The sequence below is a fragment of the Ascaphus truei genome, chromosome 6 (genome assembly GCF_040206685.1).
Source record: "Ascaphus truei isolate aAscTru1 chromosome 6, aAscTru1.hap1, whole genome shotgun sequence".
Taxonomy (NCBI): domain Eukaryota; kingdom Metazoa; phylum Chordata; class Amphibia; order Anura; family Ascaphidae; genus Ascaphus; species Ascaphus truei.
Window position 1 is genome coordinate 102,427,625 of NC_134488.1, and position 16,638 is coordinate 102,444,262.

Sequence of the window (16,638 nt, forward strand, 5' to 3'; positions counted from 1 at the left end):
AGACAGCTATTTTTTGACTTTTTTTTTTTTTTTTTTTTTCCCCTCAACAGTGAGTGGTTATATTGGCTTTGCAATATGAAGCTGGGAGAGGTTTCCACCTCACATTAAATAAGTTATGGTGGGTAGGAAAGTGACTAAAAAATACCACTTGTGAGCACTTTGACATGTCCAGAGGTTTGTAACCTTGCATTTCCCCATTATCTCTTGGCATACAATGCTTTCTCTGCAGCAAGGGATATTTTCTGAAATTCAAGGGTGCCTTCATTTTTCAGTTGTAAAAATGCTGCAATAAACTGCTGACATGACATCTATTGCAATGACCATGTCATTACGCAGCAGTGTAATCTGCTCCTCTCCTCTATGGTTCTATTCTTTTAGCACTTAATTTGTTAGTTGCTTCTTGCTCATCGCATTCAAGGGGGAGGGTGTCGCTATCTCCCCTCCCCCACTTCCTGCTCCAATAGGCAGAGCGTACCACTGCAACACGCCCATATTGTTCCCAGAGTTCTCTGCATGGTAAACGTTGGTGATCAGGAACTATTTATTGACTTGCGTTTCTCTACAGCACATGGCTTTGACTACATCTAATTCAGCGGTGACCAGCGCCAGTAACCAACGGGTCAGGTTTTCAGGATATACCTGCATCAGCACAGGTGGCTCAGTCCTGAGCCACCTGTGCTGAAGCAGGGATATCCTGAAAACCTGACCTATTGGTGGCCCTTAAGGGCTGAACTGGGCCACCGCTGATATAATGTACCAGTGTAGGAGCACACAGATTTTTGATATCACTGGACCGAAAACAACATTGTTTGTTTTCATTTGATTGTATACAACAAAAACAAAAGCCCAGGGCTAGATCCAATATGACAAAAATACAGTGAAATACCTATATCTCTTGAAAAAGGGTCATTTAGTTAAACGCAGTTTTAACCTGCAAGCCACATCAATGCATGACAAAATATTGCACGTGTTAAGTGTTTAACTGTGTCCAGATGGTCTCGGCTGTTTTGGAAGTCAGTGGCCCCTTTCTCTTTCTCCACACCACCGGCGGCAAAGTGCAGCGTTGCCACAACCTGAAATATTTGGGGCGGCAGTCGCGTCACGTGAGCTGGTTCAGCGAACTAGCTCCGTGACACGTTTGCCCCCGCCCCCAAACGCCGTGACCCAACTCCTGCAGCCTGGGCACAGATCGCCAGGCTGCAGGAGCATGCGGGGGAGGTGTGCACGGACGAGGGCGTCCGTAGCAGCCACCCTGAACTCGGCCTTAGTCTTTAATTCACTAGAGTGCAGAAGTCTCCCAGGGTATAACCCATTATCTTTTATCTGTGGGAAAATCCTGATTCCATAGCAGTATTTCCAATTAATTACGACGACGAATCATCACATTTCACTATTTTACTGGCAGTAACATTGATGGGTCTCCATTATGATGGGAGAAAGGGTGAATATAGCAGCTGAACCTGGGGAGAAGGCAGCATTAAAACTGGGTTTTTTCTTTTAACCCTTAAAATTTGCTCAACCCTTCACTTCTAGGTTCTGTAAGCCCCTAATTAGCGCCTACTGACATCAGTGTAACTTTCAGCTTAATATTTGCTAACGAACTTTGTTTTCTCGCCATTTGCAAAAAAATAATAATATATATATATATTAATCCTATTATGCAAAAGCGAAATGTGTATTTAATTAATTATTCTATCAGAAATGTAACATATGTTGCTAAGAGGGACTGCATGTTTATGTAAACCGGTCAGATCTGGCCTATTTTCTCCTTGCCATGTCATTGCATGCCGTATCTAGCTTTAACCTGTCACCTGATCACGTGTCCCCTATACCCGCTGATCCCGGTGTCAGTTACACCAGCTCAGCACCTGCACGGGGGCGCCACGAGGCACCTTATTGGTAAAGAATGACATTCGCCTGAGAGTGGGGAAGGGCGCCCTTGTGCCTGATTGGTCACACTCGGGGGGTGGGTACCTGCACCGTGCTCTCGTTGGACGGGGAGAATGACAGCGGGCGCCGCTTTCCATCAGTGCGTTCTTTGTTTGGCGTGCAGGGGGATCAGAGGATGGGGACACCGTGGCATGTCAGAGGCGCTGCGCTGAGGGAGGCCCATGCGCCTTGGCTGCGTAGTGTGATCACTGTGATGATTGCGCCATCAAAGCTGTAATAATCACAGAGCAGACATAAAAGGGTCACGAGTTTCTCTGAGAAACCTTGGGATATATTTGTTGTCACGTGTTAGGATGTTGATTTTTTTTTATTTTGTAAACGAAGTATTTTAGAAACTTGAGAGGAAGATGAGTCATTAAACCATGGGATGCGATACATCGCTTGTATAAAAGTCACAGCCCCCCCACCCCTCACCTCCCCCCCGGGAACAAAGGGGAGATCTGACCTAATGAATAGTCCCAACTGCAGTAAACAAAGTATGCAGATCAAAAGTATCTCCTCCTACCTCATTAATAAGTGCTTTCCCGTCATTTGTTTACAATCATTTATGTGTTACCAGGAAGTAATACGTTTTCAAGTATGTTCTGGGCACAGAGTTATGATACAATACATGGTTAAATTAAAGGAACTGGGTTATATTTAAAGACATTTAATGAACAGTTCAATACATAATAAGACATTTAGTTATAGATCAGTTTTGTGTTGACATTGTCATGGATGAACAGCAGTCATTCTACCTATTATATTTAATGTATATCAAAAATGAGTAGACTATACCTTTCTGTGGCTAACGAAATGCTTTCGAGATACACTGATCTCTTCTGGCAATGTTACATTGAATAAAGCAGGCAAGGAGTTCACTCAAAAACAGAGCATCTTGGAATGTAACTAGATCTCATCCCTTCCTCCTGTGTAGTGTGCGTTTTATAACTTGAGGTGTTAAATAGTCCATGAAAGGGGGGGGGATGGTGTATATAGAGCGATAGAGCCCACAGTGTATACAGCCCTTTACAAAAGGTGTTTGTGGAGTGGGAGTGTATATCAATGGTGTGGGTAGGTGTGGAAATGTGAGAGGGTGTTGCATTACTAAAAGTGTGTGTAGATACTATGTGGTCCTTATTGGTCTCTATCTATATATATTATTCAGTAACAATTAAATGGAGGTGGAGTAAAGTGGCAAGTTATATACATTGTATTTATCAGTGAGATAAGAGGGATAGTATGAATTGTTAGTAGGATAGAGAAGGCTAACCTTGATGTAGTATTTAGGCTAAGTCCCCGCTAGCGCTGATCGGGTTGCACTTGCGGAGGAGACTTACATATATAGATATATGTAAGTCCATGCTCACGCAGTGCGTGCGGCGCGTGTGCACACGCTCAACCGCGATCGGTGCGTAATAAACAAAAACTATACTTCCCCGCGCGCTGATCTACCCTCAATGCCCCTCCCCCGCGCGCGCATACAAGCCGGACACCTGGCACTCATGCTTGGAGCGCTCTCCAAGCATGAGCACACTCAGCGCCAGCAGGGACGTAGTTAGAGGACACACATGAGATGTGGGTCTGGACTACACATTTAATGTTTAATCATTTTGTTTTTTTAAAAAGCGAGACTTCCTGCATGTGAATGTGTGTGACACTGAGAATAGTAATGTGTGTGACACTATGGGAATAGTTTCATTGTATGTGCTCCTTGTATACACATTCTGGCTGTGATAGGGTTACGTCGGAGCTAGCTCTGTGCATGAATGATGAGGACACGCCGCGTGGCCCCGCCCGCTCGCCGCTGTATCTCTCTGCACAGAGGCACTAGGAACCTTCAGCGCGGCGGAACGTGCTGCTCGGGTTCTTTGTTCGGCAGGAGCTGATCCGAGCGGGTGACAAGTTATAACCATGGCAGCGGGAGCAGCTTTATCCGGGGTGAAGGTGAGTCCCGAGCACCTGGGAGAAACACTGGGGACGGACAGAAAGGGGGCTGAGGGGTCATGGCCAGAGAGTGCCCCAAGGACGCCGATTGGTTGTGTGAGAAAGGGATCCTCTGGTGTTAGGGGAGATCTGGAGTGTGCATGAGGGGATCCCATTTATTCTGCAGGGAGCAGCAGTTGGTGTGTGCAAGAGAAGAGCCTGATTCCCCCCCCCCCCCAGCGCTATTCTACCTGTCCTAAATAGAGCATCTTGAGAGGGTGATCCTGACTGTCACCAAGGGGGGCTGCTGGTGATCCTGACTGTCACCAAGGGGGGCTGCTGGTGATCCTGACTGTCACCAGGGGGGGCTGCTGGTGATCCTGACTGTCATTATTATTATTTGTCTATTCTGCAGCCACAATGGCTGAGAGGGAACCTCACCCCCCCCCCCCCCCCCAAAAAAAATGCACATCACAAGTATTACAAGGTTAACATGTAAAATCGTGCCCGTTCCAAGGGGTTGAGGTGTATCCAGTTTCTGCTTTTTGGAATGACTGAGGACAATGTTTTTTTTTAACCAAGTGACTGAATGACTTTCCATTCTGATAACCCAAATCCTAAGTGTGTATGTGTTTTGCATTGGGAATGACATTTTAACACTTTAAAGTAGAAACCCACCCCCAGAATCCTCGGTGTTTCTCATATAATATTAGTATCTTGCCCCATAAACACGTCATGCTCCTGTTTTATAAAATAAAATGTTAGTTTTCTTTAGTGTTAAATCATGTATTTGTTAAAAGCTTCTGAGGTTGCTATAGTAACCTTCAGTCGCACTGGGCTCCAGGGAGAGCTCCATTTTAACGTCCCTGGCATATCCATATTTTAAATGCTTAGATCTCCGAAACGAAGTGTTGGATTTTGTCTTTTTTAGGGACTTGTGCAGAACATGGACTAGGCTGGGTGCGTGGCGGACGCGTCACCAGGCTGGTTCGCCCTCATTGGCTGAACCGCTCACGTGACGTGGCCGTTGTTCGGAAAAAAAACCGAATTCAATTGTATTTCCAATAATCGCCAGTGCGGTCGCTCTGCCGCGCTCGTGCGATGTCACAACTATAATCGCGGCCTAACTTATTCCCAGAGAGTGCTTTATTTCAGCTTTGATCACGTCCTGCATTGCCATGGAGAGCAGGACGCAATCTGAAGGGAAACGATAGAGTAGGACACCCCTTCCATTTCTGGGTTGAGAGCTGCCGCAGTCATGTGGCCCCTTTCAAAAGCGTATACAAAAAGAGAGAAAGATCCCCTTAGATGCACTCTGCTCCACTAATATGTAAAACAAATACATTTTATTATAATGTACAGATATATGGAAAACAAAATTCTGATTAAAACCTATTCCTAGCGCTTATACTGATAGTAGTGTCCTGAGTAAACTGCTCAATAGCACATAGTAATTGTGTAATGTGCAATATATGCCTGTATGACACAAAAGCGGTCATGTGACCGCGCAGGTTTAAATGATAAAAATACACAGAAAAACACAACCGGTGCCGACTGCTGCTTTTAAGAAGTAAGGCTGAGGTGGGCGCGGTACACCATGTGCGGCGGGAACAAGATTTGCTCCTCTATGGTGCCGGGCCCAGTAGCTGCCTGCACCCGCATGTAGAGCTCTCGATGTGTGACCACATTTTGTAAAAGACAAGGATTTTGTCTTTTCTTGTGGCACCAGAGCGCTGGCCACGTCACGGCGGCGGTTCAGCCAATGAGGTTGAACCAGCTGTGTGATGTCATGGCCGTGCTCTGCCACGCCCCTCCATCGCAATCTCCTGCAGTTCAACAGCAGATCGCAGCTGCACGTGCAGCAGTGAACTCTGGGGTCGTAGCCTTAAAGACCCCGTTCTCCTGTAGTCTCATTTTATAACCAAGAAAGAGCCTTAGGCGTTTGGTTTCCAACAGTCAATCTCATAAAAAAACATAGGAAATGACATGGATTGCTCCTTTTTAATGATATTTCATAGCAAAGCAATCAAGTAAGTTATAGTCTTGTTTGCAACATCATATAACTTTTTTTAGAATGTATGAATAGATGGAAAAACAGTCTCTTTTTTTCTTCATTCCATCCCCTTGCCTTAACACATATACATACATATACACCCTAGGGGCATAGACAACATTAATTGTTGGCTTTATCACTAATAGAGACTTTGAATGACTGACATTACAAGTTCTCCCTGTCTATAAAGCTGTTGAGGGTTCTGTATTTCAGGCTTTAATAATAACTTTATTACGAGAGGTAACTCTCAATGTATTACTTCCTGGTAAAATATTTTATAAATAAATAATTTCATATAGCACTTTTCTCCCAATGGGACTCAAAGCGCTTCACAATTACAGTACAGTGAGTCCTCGCTTACCGATGGATGCATTACCCGACGTCGGACCCGCTTATCTGACGGTTAGCGCCACCGATTAACATGCACCTGTAATTCGACAGTCCGTTAACCGACAGCAGTTTGCGGGACGCATTCCGTCGGATAAGCGAGGACTACCTGTGTAGTGCGCGGTACGCAGCAGAAAGGAATTTTAAATACACAGTAATGGATGGCACAATCTGATTACTATTTCCTTTCTAGTGTTTGTCAATAAAACTGTCAAATGAAACACACACAATATTTTATTGTATGTTTTTGAAGAACAGTCGGCAACTATCTATGTTTCTGCTTCGTTGTTTCAAGCATTTTGATATTTTTCCTTTTGCCTTGTCGTGCTATGAACAATTCTCTTTGGCAATAAGACATTTCTAACATTAGTCTCAAAATAACTTTCTACACTTTCAATTCCACTTGAAATAAAATAAATACTGTATATTGGGTAATTACCTCAAATCACAGTAGCCACACATACCACTCACCCATTCTTGCACTTAAAGCACCGCTCCTTGCTGATCGCCATTTTTTTGCTTTTCATTTTTACTTGCATTATTCATTCTTCCTATTTTTTTTTTCCAGAAGATACAAATGTTTGAAATAGTGTGTCCAGGCGGTTAAAATAGAGCTCTCCCCAGAGCCCAGTGCATTCAAAATGTTACCTTGGTAACCTCACTAGGGATTAGATCAGGGCTCTTCCACCAGTTGTCCAAAGGGGCCAGATCATAAAACATTAAGGGTCCATAAGCTTATTATAATGTAATTTTAGATGCATTAAAAAACTTAAATTGTTATACAGCAAGGCCCCGGCTTCTAGGCGATTGGCTGATGCGGCGGCACCGAGAAGAGGGCCGCCATGTCTACTCAGATGTCGCGCATGCGCAGAATGGGCTGTTGCCACCGGCGCGAATGCGCAGAACGGAGGTCGCGGATGTACACAAGGGGGAAATTGCTGGGTTGCGCATGCGCACAGCTGAAAATCGCCGGTTCCGCTTTCCGGCGATTTTCACTATACGGCGGGCCCTTAGAACGGAACCCGCTGTATGCCCGGGGCCCTGCTGTATTAACCTTTTTTCAAGTATGTCTAACATCTGTACCATACATATTTACATTACCTAATTTGTAAGTGAGGTTGTGTGTGAAAAATTGCACTTTTGCACCAGCTATTTTCATACTTGTTACTTGGTCAGTGTCCAACTGCCACATCAAGGCCTTTCACGGGCGCATTTTGCTTTCGGGCCGACAGTTGAGGAGCCATGGATTATATTCTGATTTTAAACACTTTTATTCCCTTCCTTTATTATAAAAGCGCAGGGCAGGTTTAGGGGGTAAGATATTAACATTATTTGAGTTAAACTCACCTGGGCTTCTGGGAAGGCATTGCTGCTTAAAACCTTTGAGTGCCGGAGGGGCCGCCTGCTCGTGAAGGCGAGACTACTTCTCTGACAAGACACAGTTATAATAGGGCTTGAACTCTTGCATAAGGGAGATCAGGTGCACTCGTGCGACTTCAAAGGTATTGCCTCGGGCCGGCACAGCTAATCGTGTATGTGTTTCATCCAGGAAAGGTAGAACATAACGGCACTCCACAAACGTCTATCATCTTTCAAACACATTCTTCAATTTATTATGTCAAGTCCTCTAGACTAGAGTGCCGTAATGTCTATACCTTTCCTGGATGAACTACATACACTCTAACATAGATAGACAGGGCCAGTCACGCATGAATTTACAGATAAATACATGCAAACATCTACGTGTGTGTGTGTACACTATATCTATCAGGGGCAAATACATAAACTGAACTACTGAACAAACTGCATCTCCCTGCAACTGCACCGATTTCAGGAGTCTCCAGTCTGGACATTGTGGTCCCTGCGTATGCTGTCGGCAAGTCTTTAATGTTTCGCTTGGCAATGTTCATTTGAGTTTAAAAGCTGCTGGACCTTTTAAGAAACGGAGGTATTTACAGTAATTAGGCTGAAAAAAGAAAACAAAGGCCTTTTTATGCAGTAAAAGAAACATTGTTTTTGAACTATGCGGATCTCGGGCTTTAAAAGCAATACATTCAGCTTATTACATTATTTATTTATTGCAACAACCTGAATGAATACAAATATTTATATTTTGTACTCCTGGGAGCCATACTTTGGAGTATATAATGTACATCTTTTTTTTAGGATGTGGGCACTTAGCAGTGAAAATAAAGTTGCTGTAGTCATTGAGGGGTTAACTTTATCTGAGTTTTTTTTTTAAATTAAAAAAGTCCAGGTAGAGACTGCTCTACTTGCATAAGCGAAAGCAAGTCCCGATATATAAGAAATATTACATTCTTTTTGCCGTTCTTGAACTTAGAAATATATCTCTGTTTCCGTCAGTGTTCATACAGCTCTTCAGTACAGAGTCCCACCCATGGGCATGTCATCTGTACATCGGACTCTGCAGCAAGGGGTCTTTATTTCATAGCCACTTCTGTATTAATGATCAATTGGGGGAACACCATACTGTATTTATATATAGTGGATCTTTACAAAATGTCTTTGTAGTGATAGGAAATGTGCAGGTTGTAGGATAGTGTGTATGTCACATTATGTTCTTGTTATGCATAAGAAGAATGTAGTCCTTAAACATCTTAGTTCATTTCAAAATCGTTGGTCTTCTATCTTTACGAGTGGCCCAAATCTAATTTACCGTGATGCTTCTCCATGGTAGGGAAACCTTTGTGTTCCATTGAAATGAATAAAACAAAGGTCTGGATCCACAGAAGGGAGCTAAGCTTTAGCACGCCTTTTACTCCTGTTCATACGCATGGAAGTGAGTGTGTGCTGAAGCTTAGCACCCATTTGTGGTTCTCGGCCTAAAAGGCTTGACTGTCAAGGAGAAGTGGTTTTCATAGCATATTGAATAATGGCCTGAGCTGTGTATCAGTGTTATCTGTAGTTCTTTACTTATGTCTGCTATTTCTCCAGGATAAATTGCTAATCAACAGTTCATTACTAACATTGGGGGACCTGTTATATTCTGCTTCCCGTATCCCAGATTTGTAGTGTTTTAGGAATATATTAAGTCAGAGGCTCAATTATGAGATGTGATTAAAGCAATTTATGTTCAGTCCCCTCCTACTGAAAAGGAACGTACAGCATTATAAATGCAAGGTTGCTGCTCCTTTCACAAGGTTAACGAAACCCTATAAAGATAGGATTGCTGCTTGTTGCATTCAGTGGTTTAACTATGCTGTAATGGGCCCCCGGGGACAAAATTAAGTGGACCCTTGAACCAAAGATTCATATTGGGGGTTCAAGTCATTTCGCTTACTTGCCGGCCCTTGTCTCGCGATGTTGCAGCGTCATGAAGTTGCTGCGTAACTCATTGGCACGTGCGTCACCATGTGACGTCACATGACACTGCAACGTCGATAGAGGAGGAGGGCTGCTCTCTTACAAAGGCCGCGCTCTCTTCCCCCAGCAATCAGTTTCATTGCAGTAAGGGAGAGTGCGGGGCCTCTGTAATTCTTGCTTGGTGATGATATTAATCACGAGTCGGGACGGTGTTTCCTGGCTCCCTTCGGGCCCCCCTCCCCTGAGTTGGGGCGCTCGGGCATCCCGTGCGTTGGTTACGCCACTGGTTGGATACAACATGATATTCAGAGCTGTGCATATCTATGCAAACATGACTATGCTTGATAATCTCTTGAACCAGTTTGGTGAGGTGCAGCGCAAACACTATTTGGAGTTGGCAGGAACCTGCATGCTGGTTTTCGATCTCTTGATTTGCAGTCTATTTCTGACATCAAAATCTATTCTAACTGCATTTCTTTGTTTTAGAGCAAGAAGCCTATGCAAGTTCTCTATCCCTCTCAGCATGCCTTACTCTTGTTTCCCCTCCATCCAGTGTTAAATGATCATTTCTTAATCTCTAGTTTCTGAGGTTACTACAAGTCACCTTAAAACTGCACTGGGCTTTGAGGAGAGCTCCATTTTAACCTACCGGACACTTGATATTTAAACCGCTTATCTGCTGAATGGAGCACCAGATTTAAAAAATAAAAACCATCTTCGAGAGGGACACATTCACTGCATCATCCAAGATAGCCATTGATTTGAAGGCTCCGTGGACCAATCTAGCGTTAAGAACACATTTCAGCTACTTCTTGAGACTGATGATCTATAAATGTATTAACATAAGGCCAAAAGAAAACCTTGCAGGAGGTCTCATAGTTTTTCAGAAAGGAGTGAGAAGCCCAGCTCTCAAAATGGTGGACCGTGAGGCAGAATCTGTGCTTAGCTCTGAAGAAGAGGACCAAGCTCTTCTGACAAAAGCCCTTTTAAAAGCTTCAAGCACATTAAAGCACACTATCAAGAGTTCCAAAAATCTATTTCAGAACTCAAGTGTGCGCTGAATGACTTGGGCGAACGGACGTGACAGAAAAACGGATGGAAGAGGTTGTTAAATTTCAATATGAGGTTGATGCTGAAATGAAAGATATACGTTCCCAACTGACTACACATTGAGACTGTATGGAAGATGCAAAGACGCGTTCTCACAGAAATAATATAAGAATCCGTAACATCCCATGAAGTAGGCATGACGATCTGGAAGAATACATGCAGTCCCTGATTTAGGATATGCTCCCCTATCATGTGTATGGAGCGCTGACAACACGACCAATTGAACCAAACCGGCCATGAGATGTTAGTGCGGCTGCACTATTATGAAACCATAGATTCCATCTTGAGGAGGTCTTGGGACATGCTTTCTACTACCCATGGAGGCCAATCTCTACATATAGAGAACTGGCACCCTTGATTTTGAAGACAACGGAACTAAAGTCTATCAGATAGCGCTGAGGTTTCCCTTTTAAGCGGATGATTTACCACGTGGAAACAGTCTACAATCAGATCCGAAAAGTAGGGGCTGGAGTTTCTCAGAAGTTGTATGTTCGAGGTCCATGGATTTTTATTATGATCCATAGGTGCCTTTTGAACTCTAGTAGACAGCACATTTTACCTATATTTAGAGACAAGTACCCTGACCAAAATGATAAAACCATACTAAAAGGAGATACACGCATTGTGATGATTCAATCTTGTGTTTCCTACCTACATAACACACTACCGAAATTTAAAAAAAAACATGATCACAATGGAAATAATTTGTTCAGACGGTAGATTTGGATCTCTTTAGACTTTGAAGTAGACCTCTGGGTAATCTTGTTTAAACTTCTATTGTCCATAAAACGTGAGGAGACTTGAATCTAATACAGCAGTAAATTACTACATATATCTGCGATACTCCCAACGTATTTTGTATTCAATATATAGACTCTTAACCCCAGCCTTTATTTTTTGTTTTATTTTATTTCAGTTCCGTTGCACTGCATACTCTTTTTGTATTAATTATCTGTGTAATTTGCCTACCTGTATGGCAATTCTATGTATACACCATTTGTCTGTATCTGTTTACTAAACATTATAATGGAACACTCGGGAGTTGACCCTTTTCTCTTACTGTCTTGGCTAGTATTTGCATAATTCCAAGCACATACGTCGTGTGCTTAAAGGGGCAGCAAGTGGGTCAAAAAATAACTTTAGTGTAATTGGCTTCCTTAGGCCGCGCTTCTAGTGCTGGCGATGGCGACCAATGACGTTGCCACCAGCGAAAGTTATAATTTAACTTTCAGAGACCGTCACTAGCGACGAGGTCATTGATTGATTGATTGGTTCAGAGACAGTCGCATGTGGGGACAGTCTCTGAAAAATCAAATTTCCCTGGCTTCCAAATTTTTGGTTGCTCCGTCGCCCATGCTATAAGCGCTCGCAACGGAGTCCATTGTTTTGTTTTGGAGCAACGTCCCGTCGCGGGCACTATAATCACACTTAAGGTAACATTTACCTACTTATAGCTGTGAAAAATATTTCTATCCTGTAAATGTTTCCTTTTCTTCTGTCTGCTGATGATGCATATCAGCAACTTATGTTTATGTATGTTTGTATGTCTATTTATATAGCGCTATTAATGTACATAGCGCATCACAGTAGTAATACATGTGACAATCGTATAAATAATACAAACAGCTGATCATGAGAATAAGTGCTTCAGACATAAAAGGGACATTTCGGAAGAGTCCCTGCTCCGAAGAGCTTACAATCTAATTGGTAAGTAGGAAGAATGCACAGAGACAGTAGGAGGTAAGTGGTAAGTGCGTCTGCAGGGGGCCAAGGTTTGTGTATCGTGTATATTATTAGCCACTGTGCTACTCATATACTTTTTTAAGCAAGTGTGTCTTAAGACGGGTCTTAAAAGTGGCTAGAGAGGGTGCTAGTCCGGTATTGAGGGGAAGAGCATTCTATGTTTATCTGTTTAATTACTTTACAAAGAACAAACCAGAGATGTAATTTTACCTGTAAATTTGATTGGGTAAACAGTCACCAGCCCTGGTGTCAAATGACTCGCGGGGTCATGGCAATGTGACGCCGCGGGTTACCATGATGACGCATCGCTGGAAGGTAAGTGTTATAGAGGCCTTGCGCGGTCCCCTGGCATTTAATTGAAATGCCTGGGGGGAGCGCGCGGTACCTGTATAACTCTTGGGAGGCGCGCACCCCTGATTTATAGTATATTTTTCCTGAAACATAAATCCTATATTCGGTCACATGACTAGTGTATGAACCAGATGTAACTGCATTAAGTGATTCATTGAAAGGGTTCTGATGCATTTCTTTTCTACAGTGCTTTAACTCGTGCATGTAAAGTAGACTACTCCGGAAGAACCTCCTGACTCACTCCGTCCTGACTTGTTCTGTTTGTCATGTCCTCATGTCACTCTTTACCTTAAACTGCGATATGAAGATCTGCTCTTCGTCATGTACTCATTAGTTGGTAGGCTGCCGGATTTTCTATTTACTCTAGTGCTAGCAGGAAAGTTTGCAAAAAAGTAATGCTCTATTCTGTAGTTATTGGTTTTATAGCACATTTGCTACACTATATCACAGTTGTAATGGAATATTAAATGGTTATCTCTCACAGCAGTACATTTAATGATCTTAAGGCAGCAATACAAAATTCCCTTTCTTTTTTTCCCTTTTAATATGCAGAGCCTGTGACAATGTATCATTCTGCATTCTTACCTAAGGTGGCAATTGTTTGCTCCTGTTATAAATCTGTAAAAATCCTGATTGTGTGCCTAATGAAATGTCCGCCTTCTAACTTTGCAGCACAATCTGAAATACTGCCACTGATATGTAACATTATATTACTAAGTGTAAGACGTTATTGTTACAGCTTTCAGAGTAATAGTCTGCTTTTTGGAACACAGCAACATACTGTTTGTGATACTTTGTTGCCAAAGGGCAGAGCTCAAAAAGGTGTCAGAGCTTGTTTCTACAGAGGAAGTGGATATTACTTTCTAAATGGTTACTGTAGCAACCAAAGGATGCTACATTACATGTACATTAAAAATGGAACTTGGAGTTTAAAAACAAAATGCAGGCAGTATTATCTAATACAGGCTATCCGCACTCGTGCTGTTCTAGGATTGTCTTGTAAGACAGGCAATCACCACTTGCCGCTATGTGCGTGAAGCATCTGCCCCAGAAAACGCTCCTAAAAGGGGGCTCCCAAAGGAGACTCCAAAAGACAGGTGTTTTTAGTATTATCTAATACTACAGAACTTATTTATTTATAACAAACATAGGATTTTTGAAATTTTATGTTTTAAGTAGCCACTGAATAAGAAATGATTGCACCGTGGCTGTCTGAATCCTTACTTCAGTGTTTCTCAGTGCCCTGTTAAGCCAAGGGTGCCATGGCCCCAGAGTGCGCGCCACGCTTTACCTGGAAATATAGAGGCTGCGATATGTTCTCCTCTGTTTGGCACAGAGTAGAGAGAGAGAGAAGCCTCTAGATCGCCAGATAGTGTGGGATGCGCCTCAGAGCAGCCCGCATGTTGTATACAATGTTTAAGGGATATGACCAGTAGTCCAGTAGTCAGGGCTCAGCCGCAAAGTGGAACATATATATAATCCAGAAAGCAATGAAGTTAGGCAAAGATAACAGAGCTATGATAAAAGCTACGCGAGACTCAATTAACCTGTATAGGTATAACAGTATAAAAGTTAATACTATAGAGATAATAGCAGATCTAAATATATACCATAAAGGTCATGCTAAAGCTCCTAGTAAAACAAGCTGTACATACCATAATAATCAGTCCTGAAGTGAACAGGTGAGAACTCACTCGTGTAGCAGCTCAACTTCTGCCTGTTGCGTGCATCACGCCGATGTATGCATAGAAAAGGTAGTCCCGTGGGGTCCAATGGCGGAGCACAGCTGTAGAAGAATGGGGGCTACAAACCAGTAATAACTATTTAAAAGACTTTATTGGTGATCCGTGAGGAGTACAGGGCTACTCTGACGCGTTTCGGGAACAAGTCCCTTTGTCAAAGAGTGTTGTAGCTGTGTGTGAGGGAAGAAGGCAGGAGTGAGCGCTTTATGTGGAGAGGGGGACCATATGTGTTATAAATAAGAGCAGAGAGTGGGGTGTGTGATTTGAGAGAAGGGTGTGTGGGAAGGGGGTTGGGGTGGGATAAATGGGGGCGAGTTGAATAAAAGAGTGAGGATGATGTGTGAGGGGGAGTATATAGTCTATGACAAGGGTGTGTGTGCTTGTGAGCGAGGTGGGGATGAGTGAGCTCTGATAAGCAGGGGCACCTCGATAGTGTAAAAAATCCTTCAGGGGTGGCCCCTGCTTTATATAAAAAAAAACACGCACGAGGACCCCTGGCTTACTTTCGGATTAATATTGGAATGTGGCCCGGTATTCTTACAGAGCTCATTTAGAGTCTGTCTCGCATGTTATTAGCAGTTCAATAGATTGTCAATGGAGTGTCACTACATTTATATCAGAACATTTCCATTCATATGCCAATTTCTTGTCTAGAACTTGCACATTTTATAAATTTTGGTCCTTGTAAATTGACATCTCTGCTGTTTTATGGTCATGCCCCATGTGGCCTGTCTACAAATAAGGGTCTGTTCAGCTATTATATTGTAGTAAATCTCTATCCACTTTATTTCTAGAAATAAAAAATATTATATTTGTATAGTACTGCAATGTGCATAGGACATTACAGCAAGGCCCCGCTTTTCGGCGGTACCGAGAAGGGGGCCGCAATGTCTGCGCATGCGCAGAGCTGGCCGGTCCGAGGTTTTACATGCGCAGAACGGGCCAGTCCAGGGTCGCGCATGTGCAGAATGGTTTTTTTTTGCTGATTTTGCGCATGCGTAGAATGGCGCCTTGCCGGGGGGGGGGGGGGGGGGGGGGGTCCGCTGGCCCCGCTGAGGGTGCTGCTCCTGCGCGTGCCGGGCTTTCCTCTCACTCCCGCGCACCGGAAGCTTAAGCCAACCTACTTCTGGTGCTGCTAACAGGGAGACCGGCACCAGGTGCAGCGTTTTTTTTTTTTTTTAATAACTGGCGCCCGGTTGCGCAGGGGGCCCGGGCAGCCGGGCCCCCCTCACCCACGGGGCCGGGACGCCAGTGCCCTTTGTCCCCCCCCCCCCCTTGTTGGCGGCCCTGCCTCCTGCTGTCCGGCCTTGCCTGCCTCCCGTACAATCTATCCTAAATGCTGCTGCTAGAATTACTCTTTCCGAAATCTGTCTCAGCATCTACCCTGCTGAAATCCCTCTCCTGGCTTCCTATCAAATCCTGTATCTCACACTCAATTCTCCTCAATTTTAAAGCTTTACACTCTTCTGCTCCTCCTTACATCTCAGCTCTACTTTCTTTCTATGGGCCATCCCAATTCTTGCGTTCTGCTCAAGGATGTCTTCTCTCTACCCCCTTTTGTATCTAAAGCCATCTCCCGCCTTAAACCTTTCTCACGGACTGCCCCACACCACCTGGAATGCCATTCCCCTCAATACCCGACTAGCGCCCTCTCTATCCACATTAAAGACCCACCTCAAAACACACCTGCTTAAGGAAGCATATGAGTAGCTCTGAGTGATCGTTTTACACCTCATACATAAAGCTTGACCCCTTGCAGGCGCGCTTTTCAGAACGCCCTCCTACTGTCTCTGTACATCCTACCAACCAATTAGATTGTAAGCTCTTCGGAGCAGGTACTCCTTTTCCTAAATGTTACTTTTATGTCTGAAGCACTTCTCACCGTGTGTTATATTATTTGTTATCTATATGATTGTCACGTGTATTGCTGCTGCGAAGCGCTATGTACATTAATGGCGCTATATAAATAAAGACATACTGTACAATGTTAAAACCTTAAAAATACTTATAGATATATATGTGTGTATGGAACATGTTGATTTAAACGACTAAAAAAAAAAAGAAAACTACTGT

At 43.5% G+C, this 16,638-nt stretch overlaps 1 protein-coding gene and 1 long non-coding RNA gene across 2 annotated transcripts in view; one reads left to right on the forward strand and one right to left on the reverse strand.

Moving 5' to 3' along the window:
- Positions 1–16,638, reverse strand: part of LOC142497524 (uncharacterized) — a 29,726-nt gene that overhangs the window by 8,293 nt on the left and 4,795 nt on the right. The window contains exon 2 of the long non-coding RNA XR_012802267.1: positions 1,975–2,161. This is a non-coding gene — a long non-coding RNA (uncharacterized LOC142497524). The remainder of the gene's footprint in view (positions 1–1,974; positions 2,162–16,638) is intronic.
- Positions 3,718–16,638, forward strand: part of LOC142497522 (branched-chain-amino-acid aminotransferase, cytosolic-like) — a 38,793-nt gene continuing 25,872 nt past the window's right edge. Inside the window, exon 1 of the mRNA XM_075605401.1 lies at positions 3,718–3,876. Within this exon, the coding sequence (XP_075461516.1) occupies positions 3,844–3,876 (33 nt within the window). The 5' untranslated portion in view covers positions 3,718–3,843. The remainder of the gene's footprint in view (positions 3,877–16,638) is intronic.